The sequence below is a fragment of the Diospyros lotus genome, chromosome 4 (assembly GCF_014633365.1).
Source record: "Diospyros lotus cultivar Yz01 chromosome 4, ASM1463336v1, whole genome shotgun sequence".
In the NCBI taxonomy this organism is placed as follows: domain Eukaryota; kingdom Viridiplantae; phylum Streptophyta; class Magnoliopsida; order Ericales; family Ebenaceae; genus Diospyros; species Diospyros lotus.
In genome coordinates this window covers 25,922,602-25,942,673 of record NC_068341.1, presented here as the reverse complement: position 1 = coordinate 25,942,673, position 20,072 = coordinate 25,922,602, and the positions used below count along the sequence as shown (strand labels likewise).

General features: G+C 36.1%; 1 protein-coding gene across 1 annotated transcript; it reads left to right on the top strand.

Annotated features, from left to right (window-relative positions):
- The first annotated feature begins 2,863 nt into the window (after positions 1-2,863).
- On the top strand, positions 2,864-4,320 carry LOC127800312 (transcription factor MYB117-like). The gene is made up of 2 exons (XM_052334855.1): positions 2,864-3,206; positions 3,592-4,320. The coding sequence occupies exons 1-2, from the start codon at positions 3,035-3,037 to the stop codon at positions 4,293-4,295; spliced, it is 876 nt and encodes a 291-aa protein (XP_052190815.1). The 5' UTR covers positions 2,864-3,034; the 3' UTR covers positions 4,296-4,320.
- Positions 4,321-20,072: the final 15,752 nt, after the last annotated feature.

Sequence of the window (20,072 nt, the reverse complement as noted above, 5' to 3'; positions counted from 1 at the left end):
TCCTATTTCTTTCTCGAAATTTCGAAAAGAAATACCTTCTCAAGTATTTTCTCACATTTTTCTCCACCAAAATTTATAAGATAATTTTAGAAAAGTATTTAAAAAAATTCCAAAAGAAAATACCTCTGCATGCGTCTTCACACGTTAGCCACGCGCCCTGCGCATATTGAATCGTGCATGCTTTGCACGCGCCTTGTCTTCTCTGGCGAAGCCTTCACCGACAGCGATTGAAAACCTTCTTTGAACAATTTTTCTTGCACCAATTCAAAGTACTCCTCAAGATGAACACCTTGGCATCTTTGGATGCCTGAAACAATGGTCGAAAACCCCTCAAATGCTTGCTCGAAAGCTCGCTTCCGGCGAAGCTTCATTTTTCCGGCCACTCTTTGAAACCCACTTAAACCAACACAAAACCTCACCAAATTCTCCAGAAATGCTCTCCAATACACGAGGATCAAAAGTCCTCTATATAATCCTTCAAAAATAACCCAAAACTCGAGCAATTTGTGTGTCAAATCCTTGAAACCCTCGGCCCCCTATTTATATAAAAAATCGAGCAATTCTCGGCCAATCAACGGCTAAGCTTGGTCCCCAAGCTTTCCTAGGCCACAAGCGACCTTCCCAGCCTAACATCGGTTGTCCCATTATCAGAATCATCAACTTTTGCCAGTAGCCATGTGAGTTTGCAAGTTTCACACTTGCAGACTTCTGACATTTACACTTTGGCCTCTCTAGCTTTTTCTTTTGCATTTTGGCCATTTCCTTGAAGCCCCTAATTTTCTCAATAATTCTATTAAGACCCACAAGTTCTAAAATTCTAATTTCATCTCCAAAAATTTAGAAATAATGTTATTTCGACCTGTATTTGGAAAAATTAAAAAATTATACTTAGGCCCAAATGAACGGTTTGGTCCCCAAGCCAAGTGGTTTCAACCCAAAATCACTTTAGAGTTATTCTAATTACAAAATCAAAGTCTCTTAAGAATTTCATTGACTTCCCAGATGTTCCTTACGACAATTCATTTTTTCAACCTGAATCACAGATGTATCGAAAATTGTTTCTGATCTGATTTATTTCGATGCCATATCAATCACGTCTTGAAATACTCGTCAATACTATATCATTTTCCTTAGACATCTAGATTCTAGGGCACTCCCTTAAGTTGATTTGGTTACTCAATACTATGAAAATTACAATATTGCCCCCAAATCTTTTGAAAAATTCTACTTACACCCGAAATAAAATTACACTTAAATCTTATGAAATTCTCAGGTATTATAGTTATTTTATTCATACTAAAATGTGGTTGTGGAAAGTAAAACAACGGGCTGCAAGTAGAATTTCCCTTTATTTAATGGCGATTGAAAGTTGTAGGTTACTTAGTTTCGTTGGCAAAATTTGGATAAATATTAAACATAGTGTAGTGATAAAATAAGTTTAATTTTAGTTGGAGGTCACTGGTTTGAAACTTATTGGTAAAATTATTTTTGGTTCTTAGGAATTTTGAAGTGTATTTTGGAGCTTAGAAAGTTTAATAGGATTTCAATATTTGTTAACACCAAATGTGATGTTTGCTTGTATAATAGAATAAAAGATATGATAAAAGCTTGGAAGTTACTTGTCATTTAGTTATCGATTAGCAACAAGGTCGGGGACTCGCTGTGTTTCCTCAACACTCGTAGGGTTTAGTAAGTTTTTAGTGATTTTAATAAATTTTAACATTTAATATTAACTTTTAACATTTAAATTTTAATATTTATTTGAACCAATCACAATGCGACACGTGATTGAGTTACGAGAAACCCACTCATCGCTATAGCGTTGTCCTCAATTTCACAGTTTGATTTGACGACTGTAATATATATATATGTATATATATATATCTAATTCTAACCTTTATTTAAATTTTATCTTAAGAAAAATAAAAAAATAGACCATAACTATCTATTACTACTTAATAAATCGTTATCTAAAATATTTTATTTATAATATGGACTAAGTACATTTTTAATATGTATATATATATATATATGTATACAAGTGCGCAAAATACACTGCTCACAAGTAGACACTGATTTTGCACCAACCATTGGTTTGGTCTTTGCTTTGCTTTTGCTATGCATCTTATTTTTTATTAAAAAAAATGAAAGAAAGAACAAAAAACAATAGCATGGCCAACTTAATTAATTAGTCATAATTAATCATGTAATTCTCCTTGTAATGTTGTATGTTTTTAATACAAAATTAGATTCATATATATATATATGATATTAATAATATATATGTTCTGAATTAGAGAGTATATATGAAATTAAGACAAGACAAATTAAAAAAATAAATTACCTATTAATAAGAGAAAGGTTGAGAGTCTAGCTGGAGGGATGTCCTTTTGATAACATAATACACCAAAATGACTTGATTTAATGTGGTAACAAGTATGAAAATGGATCGGAGCTAACCGAGGAGAAAGACTCTTCAAAATGGGTGGGAATTGATAGAGAAGTTCATGAACCAATAGCAACACAAGAAAGGTCAGTTCTAATATTATATATGTATATGTATCTAATTTTTAGGGTTTAACTTGATGATGGTTAAGTAGATATTTATATATCTCCCTCTCTCTCTCTCTCTCTCGTATATATAGTATCTAGTTATTGGGACATGAACAGGTTAACTTTTTATTAATTTATTGGGTAGTCGTGATTTATCATGAGCTATTATTACATTCACTCTAAAATTTACTCAATGCATATCCAACAAAAATAATAGAAGCGGGTTATAAAATTAAAATTAAAAAAAAATAATACATTACATATATACAAATACACAGACGACAAGAACAAAGAAATAGGCTTGAAAAAAATGTGTCGGCTAAAACCAATAAAAGTGGCTGCTCATCCACAACCCTAAACCAACCCACTTTCTTTCTTATTCTGTTGGTGGCTCTTTTTTCCTCCTCCCCTTTAAATCTTGCTCTTGGACGTCTCTCTGGTGTGTTTGCTTCTAAAGAATTCTTGGTCACCGGCGGCGGCCATGGCTGAAACTAGAGGAGCAGCAGCTAGCTCCGGTGATCATGACGATGAAAGGAATAATTGTCCCCGTGGTCACTGGAGGCCCGCAGAGGATGAAAAACTCCGGCAGCTCGTCGACCAATACGGGCCTCAGAACTGGAACTCAATCGCTGAGAAGCTCCAAGGCCGATCAGGTATATATATATATATATTCAAACACGCACACACATGTATATCGTATTCATACTGAATCTCTCTCTTTAGATTATATATTCCAAAACTCTCTAGATCTAAGATTCAAATTGCGACTAATTGCTGATTTGGTGCACGTTTCTCTATGGGTTAATTAAAAGCTCAATTGGGTACCTTTTCCGATTACAAATAACCAGATGTTTGATGACTTAATTAGCCAGAAAAAGAGGAAGAAAACGAAAAAGGATGTGTTTGATGTGCCTGGTTATCTGTTTAGTTTGAAGATATATATAAATACACATATATGTTTGTATATATGGGTTTTGACGTTTCTTTTCTTTTTCTTTTTGGCTTGGTTGTGACGTTTCTGATTCTTTATTTATCCAGGGAAAAGTTGCAGGTTGAGGTGGTTCAATCAGCTTGACCCAAGAATTAACAGAAGGCCATTTACGGAGGAGGAAGAAGAAAGGCTTCTTGCAGCTCATCGGATACATGGAAACAAGTGGGCTTTGATATCCAGGCTCTTCCCGGGTCGAACGGACAACGCCGTGAAGAATCACTGGCATGTCATAATGGCAAGAAAGCAAAGGGAACAATCCAAGCTATGTAACAAGAGAAGTAATTACCAAGGCTCTATCACTGTTATTGACTCCAATAGCCTTAAAAACTGCATTGGGAGTTGTCGGTATTACGGGTTCCAAGCCCCAAACAATTCGGGCTCTTGGACGTTCACAAGGCCGGCGGGTTCAGCCACGAAAAATTCAGCTTTGTTTGATCCATTTGGAAGAGAATCCAGCTCTTATTATTGCACCACAGAGAGCTCAAACAGTTCAGACCAGCAGCAGCCTTTTCGCTACTATCTGAATTCTTCCAATTCAGTCGGGTTCCCAAGCTACAAGAGGGTTGTCCCAAGCCCCATTGGATTCTCCAAACCAACAGGTGATGATCATGATAAGGGAACAGATGGAATGGAGATGATGATGATGATCAAGAGAGATATGCCGTTCGAGGAGGAACAGCGTGGAGACGAAGCCGTAAAGAGGAAGGACATTCCCTTTATAGATTTTCTTGGGGTGGGAATATCTTCTTGATCGCCAAAACCCTAATTATAAAACTTTAATTACATAATTATATATATATATATCAACATATAGAGAGAGATGATAGTTACAGGTAGCTAGGTTCACATCATTAATTTTAATTTCTTGTGGATTTCAAATATTGCATTCAAACATCATCTTTAAATTAAATCACTGGAGGTTTAATTAGCTGTTAGTTTAATAATTAAGCTTCTGGGATTTGCAGGCAATTGAAGCACATGCTTCACATACACATTTCTTGTTTTATATCAGCGATGAAATTGCTTGCTTCAAACTGCATGAAATTGCTTGATATGGAAGAATGATGTGTATATATAGAGAGAGAGCTATATCTATATTGGTGATTAAGAATATGGAAGAAATGCTTCTAGTTGCTTGATCAGTATGCCATCCCATTGAGTCGGACCTTGCATATATCTTTTCTTCGCTAGCATCAATGGAAGAGTGGTTTGTTCCTCCAGTACTAGTGTTAATCCACGTTCATTCTTTATGGAAACTAAGGACTGATACATTCTTGTATAAGTGTTTCTTTTTATTTTTTCTAAGGAAACTGCAGATCTCCTAGAAGCTCTTCGATGCTACTTTGATCCAATTTTAAGACTGACATAATGGGAATGGATGAGAGGGTCAAAAGAGCTTTTATAGGTCCTGTGGGTGTGTGTTTTTGTTGGATTGGCTTAGGCTGCCTCCCTGATCAGAGTTGGGCGAAGTTCATTTTGGTTTTGTGCTTTGTCATGGGTTGGACTCTTCGGAGCTGTAATTGGCTTAAGATAGTTTGAGTGTGTGTCTTCTTGGATGCATGGAAACATATCTCTGCATATCCCTCGGACAGCACTCCCTCTTCCAATTTGTAAGTTTGGCGGTGTTTGTGTCAATCGGCTCATGTTTGTTTCTTGTTTTCTATGTGTTTTGTTAGTGGGGCTGTTTGTTTGGTTAGTCCCATCTGCTAGCTGTTTGGAGCCTTTTGTTATGAGCTCTCGTTTTAATGCATGGCTTCCTCGGGGCAACTTAGCGTCCATTTTCAGGTAAAAAAAAACTGGGAAAACATAAAACAGGTATAGGATGAATGTGATAACGTATCGGTCCCACCTTTTATACCCATGTGGTTTGGCCTAAAGTTAATATTTATCCACTTATGCTTCATTTTATTCACTCATTTGAAAACAAACACTCTAGAGATGGCAATGGGAGGTATGTGTAATGAATCTCGTATTTGTAGGGCTCTTTGTTTAATATTTCTATTTCCATGACTTAATGGTTTTAATAAGTTTATATTCATAGTGTAAATAATTTCATAATAATTTGATAATAAACGAATTTGACAATAATATAAGTAAAAAGCTAAGAATCAACTACTGTAATATTTTAATTTATTTTAATATATTAATTAATTAAAAATACTACATTGGTTTGTTGATAGTGAGGGTGAGAAGGAAGAGAGACTATAACTAGGTTAGGTTTCAAGAATGTGAGAATATGTCTAATTTAGGCTTCTTTTAATTTTGAATATATAAATTTTAATATATAATTAGATAAAATAATATATATATATATGTTTGTTTATAATTATATCAAGATAGGGCATGAGCAGGGGACTTTGTCCCCACCATTCTACATGTACTCGATGATATTTTAAATATCTTACTGGACCCTCTTCATGTGTATTTTTTGATACCTCATCAGAATAAAATTGTAATAGATATCTATTAAATAAGGTACCAGATACCATCCCTAATTAAATTAAAGTCAGTTAACAAATATTAATAATCTTAACAAAGAGATATAAGTAGATTATATATCTATTGGCTATATATATATATATGTCCATAGAGAATTGGTACTGTAGGATAATTTTTAATATTTAGCACTAGGGAGGGAAAGAGGTATGACTTGAACGCTCAGCACTCTTGAAATCTGAATATCAAGTCAGTATAAAATAGAAACAATTTAAGTTATTAATAATCTGAATGTGTTGGTAACACCAAATACCGAGCTTGTTTAAGATATTAGAATAGATCTACATATTTGGTTTCCTAATTTTTTAATATCGTTATTTTGTTTATTTTTAATAAGGTGGACATTTATATATATTTACACGTATATTTGTGGATTGAACTCAATAAGCTTTTGAGTCACATATTATTGAAGTGCAAGTGCCTTGAGCATATACATATTTATATATATAATATATATATAGTCAGATTAACTAGTGACATAGTGAATTGATTTGAACATGAATGGTGGATGGAATTCAGGAAAAAGAAAAAAATGCAGTCTTAAATCATCTTAATAAGAATTCATCCCCCAATGAAGCTAAATGTGGCAAGCAACCATGACTGACTTTTAAGCCCAAACAACCAAAAAAAAAAAAAAAAGAAAAGAAAAGGAAAAAACTCAACCTAACAGCAGCGTAAATATTAAGTAAAATAAATACGCAACTTCATACGGATACAAGAAGTCCCATCAAGGTATTAGGTCTGGATTAGGCATGCAATTAGTTCTATTTGGTATGGTAAGCGACGAATTGATGCTAAATTTAAGCCGCAAAACAACCAACTGATGATTGAGACTTCTAGCTGGGTAGGGAAACATCCATTTGATTTCCAATCTTCATGTTAAGAGCAAGAAATCATGGATGGAGCTGAAGTATTTAGGTGGGTTTAAACAAGGCCTTTTATTTTATCAAATGATTACTTGATATCAATGTGATTTTGTGATCAAATCGTGCTCATTTGAGGATTAGTCTTAACGATGATAATGACCATTTTTTGAGGAAACCATGAGGTTAGCTAAACTGTCTTTTTCTTGAGCCACTTATACTTTACAGTTAGGTTGCTCTCAATGGAAAATGGCGAGTCCTTGTTGCCTGAAAGTGAAATATATTAATCAAAACATCTGCACAAAAAAAGGGAAAACCAAACGGTACTTGAATCTAATGGAAACGTGGCATTTTATTAATGTTTTAATTAATAGGATTAGTTTCATGAAACGAAGAATGGAACAAGAAAAGGTCCAACATGTACATTCTTAGGGGTTACTTCATGCTTTGTGTTGGACAACACGTATCCCGCTCTTAAACCCTTTCAATTGGTTCTTCTGAAACTGGTTATTAATAGCCCATGATTATCTGTATAATACGAGTCGTGATCGAACGATTTCTTGTGTTTTTATCTTTGCAATTTTGTGCAAGATTGATGGACTGCAATTAATTAATCCCCACAAGCGGACAAACCAATGGACAATTCATGGTTAAAAGAGAAGGCTGCATTGATCATGATCCACTGCCATGTAACAAAATCCATATTACTTGGGAAACAAGAGGATGGGTAAGTAGTTTCCGAAAACCCTCTAGCCTAGCAAGCCAGGGTTTCATGAAATGGCGGGAGTGAGAAATATATAAAGTTTAAGATTTAGGGTTTCATGAGATGGGAGTGTTGGATAGGAACAGTTAATTGAAAGTCGATTTATTGATGGTTTACAGGGTTTGTTGACGTGTTGCCAATTAGATGGTTTCTTGGGGAGCTGAGACAAATAAAAGGTATATTAAAAAGAACAGCTTCATGGATGATAACATTTAAATAGCCATTAATTATTAATTAAAACTAGTCTTCTGATGATCATTCATATTCACTTCTATTGACATAGTCGTACACCCATTTTAGTGTTTAAGCTGCTCCCACGCAGTAGTTTCCGCAGAAAAGTAAAACATTGTTTTTTTTTTTTTTTATCAAAGGATAAATATGTATAAATAATCAAATGAATGAACAAGAACACTGGGGATACCCAGGGAACATGGATCCAAACAATTACAAAAGACCCATAGCTATAGACTCATATTGGACTAAAACGTAAGGATACAAAGAAAACATTACCTTGTATACAAAGATTTTAATCCTCCTTAGGAGGATTATTGATAGAGATTATAGATACACCCAAATGGGTTTTTCGGTTACGAAAGGCATCCGTCAAATTGTTAAATTCAAATGTTTAAATAGCATTTTCTTATGTGCCGTAGGTATTAGATAAAATGTGTTTAATGCATATTAATTAATACACTTTAATCAATTAATAAATTCATAATTAAGTATATTTAATTGAGGAGTATTTAATATAGGCGAATAATGTGTCTAGACTTAATTAGTTAAGATGTATTAGTGAAACAAAACAAATGTAACTTATCTGCAACCTTTGTACATGATAGAAAATACCTTCAAATATATAGATAAATAAAAAATTAATTTTTTTTGTTATTCCAAGATTAATTTTTTTGGGGTTAATATTTGTTCTCAATTATGTACAAAAACTTTTTAAATTTTTTTAACACTAAAATCTAACTTTCAAATATTCATATCAAATATATACCATCGTTAATATATTATTAAAATAAATTGTTAATTGCTAAGCTATCATTCATAATTAAATGACATGACTTTAAAAAATATGAATTGATCAATTCAGTGGAGTGAAATGCCACTCAACTTCCTTACACCCTATCTTCTATGATGAATGAATTGACATTTGGTTGATGCTTTGACAAAAAATTTATTACATTCTACAAACATATAACATTTAAGATTGTTACAGTTTTTCAAACTCGCATTATTTAAGTAAAAATAACACGTTAATAATTCATATAACACAAATAGTCATACAAATTTGAAATGAATTAAAAGTTTGGTCCTAATACTGAAAAAATTAAAAGTTTAATATATAATTAAAAAATAGTAAAAGCAAGGTATTTTTTTTCGTAATTTAATAAATGAAATATTCTGTGATTAATATTTTCAAACCTTTGAATGTCTCATAACTGAACAGTCATAGTTTACCTTTGTGGTGGGAATTGGTCATCCAACAAGGTAAAATGACAACATATGCTTTTGTATTAGTTTTAACAATCACTATTGTTAAAACTAATGCCCATATTGAACTATAATGATGGACAATATATCATTCTTTATAATTTCTTTATTTCTTTTTTTTTTTTTAGTTTAAAATACATACGGAGACTCGAGAAAGAGGGGACTTGCATTGAGTCTAGATCAAGCCTTGAACGCAGGTGAGCATACAACATAGGATATAATTTAAAAAAAGAAATATAAAAAATAAAAAATTGTAAATAATTAATATTAAACAACAAATTTTTAATACTCCCAATGTATGGTGTAATTAGCACCTAAGGTGTAATTAAACCCTATAGAGTCCGACTCTTGGATGGTATATGGAGAGATATTTGTATTTTAACTCTGTCTAAACTTGTGAGAGGAGGTATCTATTTATAAGTAATTGGTGGTATAGAGAATTGACGTCTTTACTTATCCTAGATAAGTGAGGAGATAAATCTTATTCTTGATAGAATGTTTTTATAAGAATTAAAATTATACGTGACCATATCCTCTTAGAATTAAAATTATAAGAGTTTTTCTATGTGCTTTAAGGTTTAAAAGCAAGATAATTGAGTATGAAGCGAAGAAAACCAAGTTTTAGATTTATGGGGAAAGATATGTACTGTAATATTAGAAAGAAATACTTGAGTATTTCTTGATAGTTGAGTCGGTATGGTGGCATAACTTTTAGAGAGATTGCTCTTTTCCCGTGGTAGGGTTAAGCACTGGAGATTCTCTTGGGCTAGGGCTTACCGGGTGTATTGGTTTATTTCATGTCTTGCATTCATTCATGAAAAATGTAATTTTGAACTCTCACGTAGATGATTCAGCATCTAATTTGGATTATGTCCCTGGAATATTCAAATGTTCCAGGTGAAGGCAGTGGTGCGAAAGGGAAAGGAAATTGTCGAGGGATGACGGTGATAGATGATGTTTTATATTATGTCCTTTTAGTTATGTTGTTTATTTTGAAAATGTCATGTAAATGTTGGTGCAACTTCATATATAAATAAAGTGGTTTTGGTTTTGACCTGTTAAGGTTTCGATCTAGCTCCCGCATTTGAGTCGGTGAACCTGCTTAGTTTATTGATGGTTTATAATTGATATACTGAGAAGGTGTAACGGGATCTTCGGAGAATGGTGTTTGTGTTGGATATCGGTTATTTGTTTGAAAAAAAAAATTATATTCCCGGAATCTTACATTATGTAACGCCTTTCTGGGAGAGCGGGGTGTTATAAGATAATACTCGAGTATTTCCTTGAGAAATAGAGAGGGCCTTAGTTGCAGACAAAAAATACTTGAGCATTGAAGAAAATGATACTCGAGTATTTGAGGATTTCATCAAAAACTGAAATATAATTTTTCACAATATTGAACTACCAAAAATTGAAGGTCAAAAAATTTAAAATTATAGCATTGGAATGCAATCATTTCATTCTAATATCATACCAAATTATTGTTTAATCGATCTCTCTAATTGTTGCAGACTAATTTTTAGCTCATGAACTTGGTTTTCTCAACATAAAGATCATGGTAAGTTTGTCAGCAACAAGTATGGTCCAGTCAATTGCTGTTTCACTGTACTAGCCACCAGTGTAGTTGACTGTTGATAATCTTGGCTACATAAGGATGTGAAAAGAGAGAAGAAGTACATAGAAATCACTTGAAAGAAAAAAAGTCTCATGTTCTTCTTCCTTTAACAATTTTTTTTTGCAATCTTTACTACATAGAAAATAGAATTTGTTGCATATCTGAGAGTCCTCCTTTGTATAGCCATTGTAATGCACCTTGAATGTTACCTTTAGTGAGGCTTTCTTGTACTATAAGTGTATCTCACAAATCTTTTTCTTTGCATTGTAAAGATCATTGAGACAGTGATATGTGAGGGGTTATTGCTTCAACCCTAGAAAAACATTTTAAGGTCAAGTGCTTGAATTTGTGAAAAAACACCAGGAAGGTTGGTGCTTGAGCCTATGTAAAAAACATAAGATCATTAGAAAATCAATTATAAAGAGGATAGTGCTTGCCTATTCAAAAAACACTTAGATAATGGATTTGAAAAATCTTTAGCAAGGAGTCAATAGGTAGTGGATGTAGGTAAGTTTTCAAACCACTATAAATTTCAGTTCATCTATGATTTCAATTTTCTAATTATTCTTGTTAATTCTTGATATATTTCAATTGGCAATTTTTTTTTGAATCTTAATTCACACTTATTTTTAAACTTCATTTGGCTAATTTCTTTTCAACAAGTGGTATTAGAGTAGGTATCTCATATCGAAGGTTTAATATCCCAAGAACAAAGATTTTGATGGCTCAAGTACAAAATGGAACCATCCAAGAAAGCCAATCTTACAACAAATCACCATTCTTTTACAACTACTATGCCTATTGGAAGAACAAAATGAAAAACTTCATTATGTCAAAAGATGTTAAAGCCTGGAGAAACATTGTGATTCGCTTCACCATGCCTACCATTAAGGAGGACAATGTGAAGGTGCCAAAACTGAAGGAAAAATGGGATGAGAAGGATATAAGATTCATTAAGTTAAATGCAGTTGCCATAACCATGCTGCAGTGCGCTTTAAATGCAAAGGAGTACAATCAAATATCATCCTACAAATCAACAAATAAGATCTGGGACAAACTTGAGGTAACACATGGAAGAACCTCAAAGGAAAAATGTTCTAAAATTAGAATGCTTTAACATGATTATGAATTAATGATGCAACCTAGTGAGACTATCAAAGATATATACACTAAACTTAATATCATTAGTATTAACTCTCAACAATCTTGGAAAACCCATTCCAAATGAAGATATTATAGAAAAAGTTCTGATAAAATACCTTCAAAAGGTATGTGGGCTAGCTCATTCCTTCATCGACTTCTAGCTTATGCAAATTAACTGCACCCTCAATCAGCACGCTGATGCCTTATCAAAGCTAGCCTTGGGAAGGGACATTCCTAGGCAATTGATACATATGGAGGTCTTACAAAACCAAGCATTGAGGAATATGAGGTTGAGGCTGCTACCAATTTCATCAAATTGGTGGAAAATTAAAGAATGTTTATTCTCAAGCATCTTCAAACAGGGAAACTTCCTCTACACCATCAGAAGCTAGGTAACTAAAAATCCTAGCGGCTTATTTCACAATCATCGAGAACATTCTCTATAAGCGAGCCTACACAATGCCACTCTTGAAATTCCTAATAATAAGAAGTATAGTTGTAATACCCCATATTTTCATGAATTTGCCACGTATTTTAAGTGAGATTAAAATACCGAAAAATATGCTTGAAATCGCAGCAAGTAACCGAATCAACTGTAGGGAGTGCCCTAAAAATTAGATACCTAAGGACAAAGGTATATATTTGACGATCATCTCGAGGCGAGATTTATGACACTGAAAGAAATAAAATAAGAGACAATTTTTAAGTTAAGCTAAGTTGTAGCCTAAAAAGACCGAATGATGGTAAAGGCTTCCCGAAAATCGTATATATCAAGTAATTTTGAGTTATTAATTTTGAGATTTTAGGTATCTCGATAAATTGGATGTTTGAGGGTGTAATTGTAATTAGAGAATTATCCAAATGAAATAAGGATGAAATTATAAGCTCATGTGGTAAAATATTAAAGTTGAGAACTTGAAATAAGGGCCAAAATGTCATTTGGAAGAAGTTTGAGGTTTTAGCTTGGATTTCAAAAGTTAAATTCATTCTAGCTTTGGATTTGAAAAGCCATTCAATTATAGGTTTGAGTCTTTGGAGTCTATGGCTTAGATTGTGACAAGTGGCATAATAAGATTGGTTCAAGTAATCTATAAATAGGCACCATGAGTTGTTCTCAAATCATTCAAGGAAAATTTGAGAGTTGAGGCATCCTAAGTGGAGGAGCTTGCTCTAGAGAGAGAGAGAGGAGGAAGTTCTCTAAGAAGGCGGCGGAGAAGCGGTGGACAACGAGCCTTGTTGGAGTTGTGGGTTTTCGCTGAAATTTGTTAAAATCAGTCAGAAAAAAAGAGAGGTAAGTCCATTTTTTTTATAATCCTTTAGAGGGGGAAGAGAGGGTCGCGTAGGTTCAAATGGGGGTCGAATCGGAGTTAAAATGAGGAAGTTATGGCCAAAATACCAAAATGGGACGAAGTTGTCTGAAATTTGCTATGCAGTGCGTGAGTTACACGTGTCGGAAGTGGCTGCGCATAAAGGCTCGTGGCCAGCCTTCTCGGGGTGCATGAGGGCGAGTGAGATGTCCTTTTTCCATGAAATTTTCCAGTCATGCCCCTGCTTTAATGCCCCTCAACCCTATATAAAAATATTTGAGGTTAGGTTTACCAAAACGCGTGTTTTTTACAGAAACCTAGGCCGTTTGCAGTGAAATTGTACCGTCCAAGAGATAAACCAACAAGGTGAGACTCCTATACTCCAAATTCTATTCTTTTATTCTCTTATGAGAGATTTCTATTGCATCATATGTGTTTCATGAAGTTCTTATATGTAGACTCTTGTTATTCTCTTCGTGAAATCATGTTGCATATACGAGCTGTATTTTTCTGGGAAATATATGTTGTTGGCTTTTTAACTATTGCATTTATAAAATTCGTGGGGCCATACTGTCGTACCTATTTGTTGTCCGCCGAGGGCAAAAGTCGGATATCCCCCGAGAGGCGCTATACGTGCGCCATCGAGAAAGCTCTCGTGGGGAAGACCGTGAGTCTAAGGAACAATGGATGTGGTGCTTGCATGAGTTCTATGAGGTCAGTCTAAAGTGACATGGTTAGGGACCTCCCGAGAGTCTAAGGATGTGCATTGACTACCGTCAGCTAAATAAGGCCACGGTAAAGAGCAAGTATCCGCTCCTAAGGATGGACGAGTTGTTTGATCAACTACAGGGAGCAAAAGTCTTCTCGAAGATTGATTTGAGATCTGGATATTATCAGTTGAGAATTAAACCAGATGATGTTCCAAAGACGGCATTTCAGTCGAGGTATGGCCATTTTGAGTATTTTGTAATGCCATTTGGATTAACTAAATGCTCCAGCAGCGTTTATGGATCTTATGAATAAGGTGTTGAAGCCCTACCTGGATCGGTTTGTGATCGTCTTCATAGATGATATATTGGTGTATTCTTCAAATGAGAGTGACCATGAGGAGCACTTGAGAATAGTGCTAGGAACCCTCAGGAAACTCCAATTATATGGCAAGTTCTCTAAGTGCGAGTTCTGGTTATCCCAAGTGGCGTTTCTTGGGCATGTGATCTCAGCCGAAGGAATCTCAGTGGATCCAGCCTAGATTAAGGCTGTTTTAGGATGGAAACAGCCAACATGCATGACCGAAGTGCGAAGCTTTTTGGGATTGGCAGGCTACTATCAAAGATTCATGGAAGAGTTTTCAAAAATAACCGCAGCTATGACGAAGCTCATACGGAAGGAGGTCAAGTTCGAATGGACTGCCGAGTGCGAGGATAGCTTTTATGAGCTCAAGGACAGACTGACCTGGGCACCTGTTCTAGCAATGCCTAGTGGGCTTGGTGGATATGTTGTATACACCAATGCCACGAAGGTTGGTTTGGGTTGTGTATTGATGCAACATGGTCAGGTAATAGCGTATGGATCACGCCAGTTGAAAAAACACGAAGTGAACTACCCAATGCATGACTTGGAGCTGGCAGCAGTGGTATATGCTCTGAAGCTATGGAAGCACTACCCATATGGAGAGACGTTCGATGTATTCACGGACCACAAAAGTCTAAGGTATGTGTTCTCTCAGAAAGAGTTGAACATGAGGCAGCGATGATGGATGGAGTTCCTGAAGGACTACGACTGCACCATCTTGTATCACCTGGGGCATGCCAATGTGGTGGCTGATGCTTTGAGGAAGACTGTGCCTACTATTATGGCCGGGTTGATGGCCCAGGAGTGGCTGTTGATTAAGGCTTTTAGCCTAATGACGATGAGTGTAGTACCGAAGGGATCTTTTATCCTAGTAGCTGGCCTGGTAGTTTGACTGGATCTGGAGACCAAGATACGAGAGGCTAATGGGAGTGACTAGCGTATACGTCTATGGGTAGACGAGCAAGGCTAGCCCAAGAGTTCGGATTTTGAGATGCGAAATGGCTTTCTCAAGTTTCGGGGTAAAGTGTACGTGCCAAACCTTCGGGAGTTGAGGAAGAAAATTCTGGATGAAGCCCACAGAGCTAACTACACCGTGCACTCGGGAGCCACGAAGATGTATCGAGATCTTCGGGAAATCTACTGGTGGCCTGGGATGAAGGCCAGCGTGGCTAGGAGTGTGGTACAATGTATATATGCCAAAGGGTAAAGATTGAGCACCAGAAACCCGCAGGATTGATGAGACCTTTGGAAGTTCCCGAGTGAAAATGGGAACATATCACGATGGATTTCATGACAGGATTTCCGAAGAGTCGAAGAGGCTATGATGCCATTTGGGTGGTGGTGATAGGTTGACAAAGTCAGCGCATTTCCTGCCTACGAGGATGGATCAACCAGTACAAGATTTGCAGAGTAATACATAAAGGAAATCGTATGACTCCATGGTGCGCTGGTAAGTATAGTTTCAGATCGGGACCCGAGGTTTATCTTGAGATTTTAGAATAGTTTGTAGGAATGCACGGGGACCTAGCTAAAATTGAGTACGGCTTATCACCCCCAGACTGATGGGAAATCGGAGAGGACTATTCAAACACTTGAAGATATGTTAAGATCCTATGCCCTTGATTTTGGAAGAAATTGGGAGGAGCATCTGCCATTAGTAGAATTCGCGTACAACAATAGTTACCACGGCACCATCGGGATGGCTTTTTATGAGGCTTTGTATGGAAGAAAGTGTCGATCACCTATTCGTTGGATTGAAGTAGGGGAACGATAGATGTTGGGGCCCGAGCTTGTGCAATAGACTACCAATAAGATTCGAATAATCTAAGAGAGGATGCGAGCTGCGTAAAGCCGACAAAAATCTTATGCTGATAAAAAAAGAAGGGATCTAGTGTATCTCCAGGTGTCACCCCAGCATTTGGTGATGCGTGGAAGCGGTAAAGGAAAGCTGAAGCCAAGATATATAGGACCATATCCGATTATGGAAAGAGTTGAACCTTTGGCCTATCGATTGGAGCTTCCGCCTACGTTGTCCGGGATTCATAATGTCTTCCACGTCTCCCAACTTCGAAGGCATGTGCCAGATCCAACTCTTGGAGTTCGAGTGGACACAATTGAGCTAAGGAATGACTTAACCTACCCGGAGTCACGTGGAGCAATTTTAGGTCGCTGGACTCAAGTATTGCGAAATAAAGAGATCCCGTTAGTGAAGGTTCAGTGGGAAAAGCACTCAGATGATGAGGCAACGTGGAAACTTGAGGAAACAATTAAGAAGAAATATCCTCATCTGTTTAAGGAAATGAAAATAGAGTAGGAAATTTTTATATTTTCTTCCAGAAATTGTATTCCTGAATGCAATAATTATTTAACCTTCAATAATTTCGAGGACGAAATTCATTTAAGGGGGGGAGAATGTAATATCCCATATTTTCGTGAATTTGCCACGTATTTTAAGTGTGATTAAAATATCAAAAAATATGCTTGAAATGGCAGCAAGTGATCGAATCAGCTGTAGGGAGTGCCCTAGAGCTTAGATACCTAAGGACAAAGGTATATTTTTTATGAACGTCTCGAGGAGAGATTTATGACATTGAAAGAAATAAAATAAGAGATGATTTTTCGGTTAAACTAAGTTGTAGCCTAAAAAGACCTAATGATGGTAAAGGCTTCCCGAAAATTGTATATATCAAGTAATTTTGAGTTATTAATTTTGAGATTTTAGGTATCTCGATAAATTGGATGTTTGAGGGTGTAATTATAATTAGAGAATTGTCCAAATGAAATAAGGATAAAATTATAAGCTCATGTGGTAAAATATTAAAGTCGAGAACTTGAAATAAGGGCCAAAATATCATTTGGAAGAAGTTTGGGGTTTTAGTTTGGATTTCAAAAGTTAAATTCATTCTACCTTTGGATTTGAAAAGCCATTCAATTATAGGTTTGAGTCTTTGGAGTCCATGGCTTAGATTGTGACAAGTGACATAATATGATTGATTCAAGTAATCTATAAATAGGCACCATGAGTTGTTCTCAAATCATTCAAGGAGGCTTTGAGATTTGAGGCATTCTAAGTGGAGGAGTTTGCTCTAGAGAGAGAGGATGAAGTTCTCCAAGAAGGCGGGAAGAAAGCAGCGGAGAAGCGGCGAACAACGAGCCTCGTTGGAGTTGCGGGTCTTCGCCGGAATTCATCAAAATTAGTTAGAAAAAAAGTGAGGTAAGTCCAATTTTTTTTTATAATCTTGTAGAGGGGGAAGAGAGGGTCGTGTAGGTTCAAACGGGGGTCGAATCGGAGTTAAAATGAGGAAGTTATGGCCGAAATACGAAAACAGGACGAAGCTATCCGAAATATGTTGTGCAGCGCGTGAGTTACACATGCTGGAAGTGGCTGCGCGTGAAGGTGCGTGGCCAACCTTCTTGGGGCATGTGAGGGCATGTGCGATGTCATTTTTCCATGAAATTTTCCAGTCATGCCCCTGCTTTAATGCCCCTCAACCCTATATAAAAATATTTGAGGTTAGGTTTACCAAAATGCGTGTTTTCTACAGAAACTTAAGCCGTTTGCAGTGAAATCATACCGTCCAAGAGATAAACTAACAAGGTGAGACTCCTATACTCCAAATCCTATTTTTTTATCCTCTTATGAGAGACTTATATTGCATGAGATATGTTTCATGAAGTTCTTATACGTAGACTCTTGTTATTCTCTTCGTGAAATCATGTTGCAGATATGAACTATATTTTTCTGGGAAATATATGCTGTTGGCTTTTTAACTATTGCATTTATAAAATTTGTGTGGCCATACTGTTGTACGTATTTATTGTTGGCCAAGGGCAAAAGTCGGATATCCTTGGAGAGGCATTATGCGTGCTCTATCGAGAAAGCTCTCGTGGGGAAGACCGTGAGTCTAAGGAACAACGGATGTGGTGCTTGCATGAGTTCTATGAGGTGGGGCCAAAATGACATGGTTAGGGACCTCCCGAGAGGCGCTATGTCTGCCCCATTGAGAAAGCTCTCGTTGGAGGAGGCTAACGTGTTCACGAGGCACTTCAGAGTAGTTCTCCTTGTCTTCTCATACATTTTTACCTGATCATGCATCGATATAAACTGTTTTTTGAGTTTCTCACTAGAAGATTCATCTTCTAATTGGACTATGTCCCTGGAATATTCAAATGTTTCAGGTTCGACGAGCGGCCCTAAGGGAAAGGAGGTAGCTGAAGAATAAGCTTAATTTACTGCCTGTAACATGTTTAGCATATTTTTATTTATGTGCGAACCTATGTAATTTTGGATATGTTTAAAATGTTCAGTTATCACTTTCTAGAGATGATGTCCATGTAATACATTTTGTATACGTCTTGAACAATTTTATGATAAATAAAGCATTATGGTTGTGAACCATATCAGGTTCGATCTAGCTTTCGCATTTGAAATTTTAACGCCTGTCTTAGCTATTCGATTATTGGGTTTGTTAAGCTGAGGAGGTAAAAATTAGGGTTTTGGGGATATTGTGTGATGTATAATAGCTATTGTGATATGAAAACTTTTTATATTCCCGAAATCCTAAGTTATAATACGCTCAAGAAATTTGGTGTGTTACAGTAGTGATCTCTCAACGAGGTGCACGAGAGAGATTACGGAGAGCACTTAGGGGCAAGAGCCTTAGTAGCAAAAATCTTAAGGGCAAGCTTCTTTTGACCCACACAACATCAAGACATTGTTGCCAAAGTGTGATTATGTGATAAGTGCCAAAGACACTCCCTACTATCTTTTACTTTCTCGGTGTTCATTCAACAAATTTTTCAACCTATCCCATTTGCTCAATTGGGATTGGACATATATACTTGAACCATTCCTTGTCACTTCCAGTTAGCAAAAATTCTTGCTAGTGGCCACCAACTATTTTACTAAATGGATTAAAGCTAAACCAGTAGCCACCATTACCATGAAGAAAATGGAGAATATGGTGTGGAAAGACATAATTGCCACTTCAACATTCCCCCGAATTCTCAACACCGACCACAACATGTAGTTCAATTCTAAAGCATTTTGTGCCTTTTGCCAAAGATGGAGAATTCGCCTCTGTATGGCCTCCATTGCATATCCTTAGGTGAATGGTCAAGTTGAAGCCAAAAACAAGACAATTCTCCACGACCATAAGACTTGGCATGAAAAGGCTAAAAGAGCTTGGCTGGATGAGCTCCCTACCGTCCTATGGGGCTACAAAACTACCAGTTGAGTGTCAACTAGGGAAATACCTGTCAACCTCATTTGTGGGACTGAAGCTTTATTCTAGTTGAGGTGGATATTCAATCCCTACGTGTGATGACCTTTGATGAAAAATCCAAGTCGGAGCAACTATGAAACAATATTTAGACTTGATTAACTGACTGAGGATTTGAGCTTCCATTGGACTAGTAACCTATCACAAAAGGGTTGCCACTTACTCATTGCAATAAGGGGATCTCGTCCTTAGAAGGTAACACTTGTTCAACCACAACTTTTTGTATTTATCACTTTTTGTATTTTTCTTTTACTAATTCAGCTGATTTAGCAGCTAATTATGTTCACAGATAGGATGAGGCGTTTAGACTCGCCAGTGCACGAGTGTGATTGTAGCAAAAAATTTATATGTAATTTTTCCGGGCAAGACCGGGTCGACTCACAGGGAGATTACTCATGGAAGGAGATAACCACACCAGTTCTTTTGATTAACGGAATAATAAAATGAGATCAAACTAAATGTGATATGACTGTAATTTGGAAATGGAGAGG

Bases quoted from the DNA above. Each gene is read 5' to 3' on its own strand.
- LOC127800312 (XM_052334855.1), top strand. From the start codon at position 3,035: ATGGCTGAAACTAGAGGAGCAGCAGCTAGCTCCGGTGATCATGACGAT. The intron at 3,207-3,591 runs GTATATATATAT...TTATTTATCCAG, and splicing joins GAAGCTCCAAGGCCGATCAG to GGAAAAGTTGCAGGTTGAGG.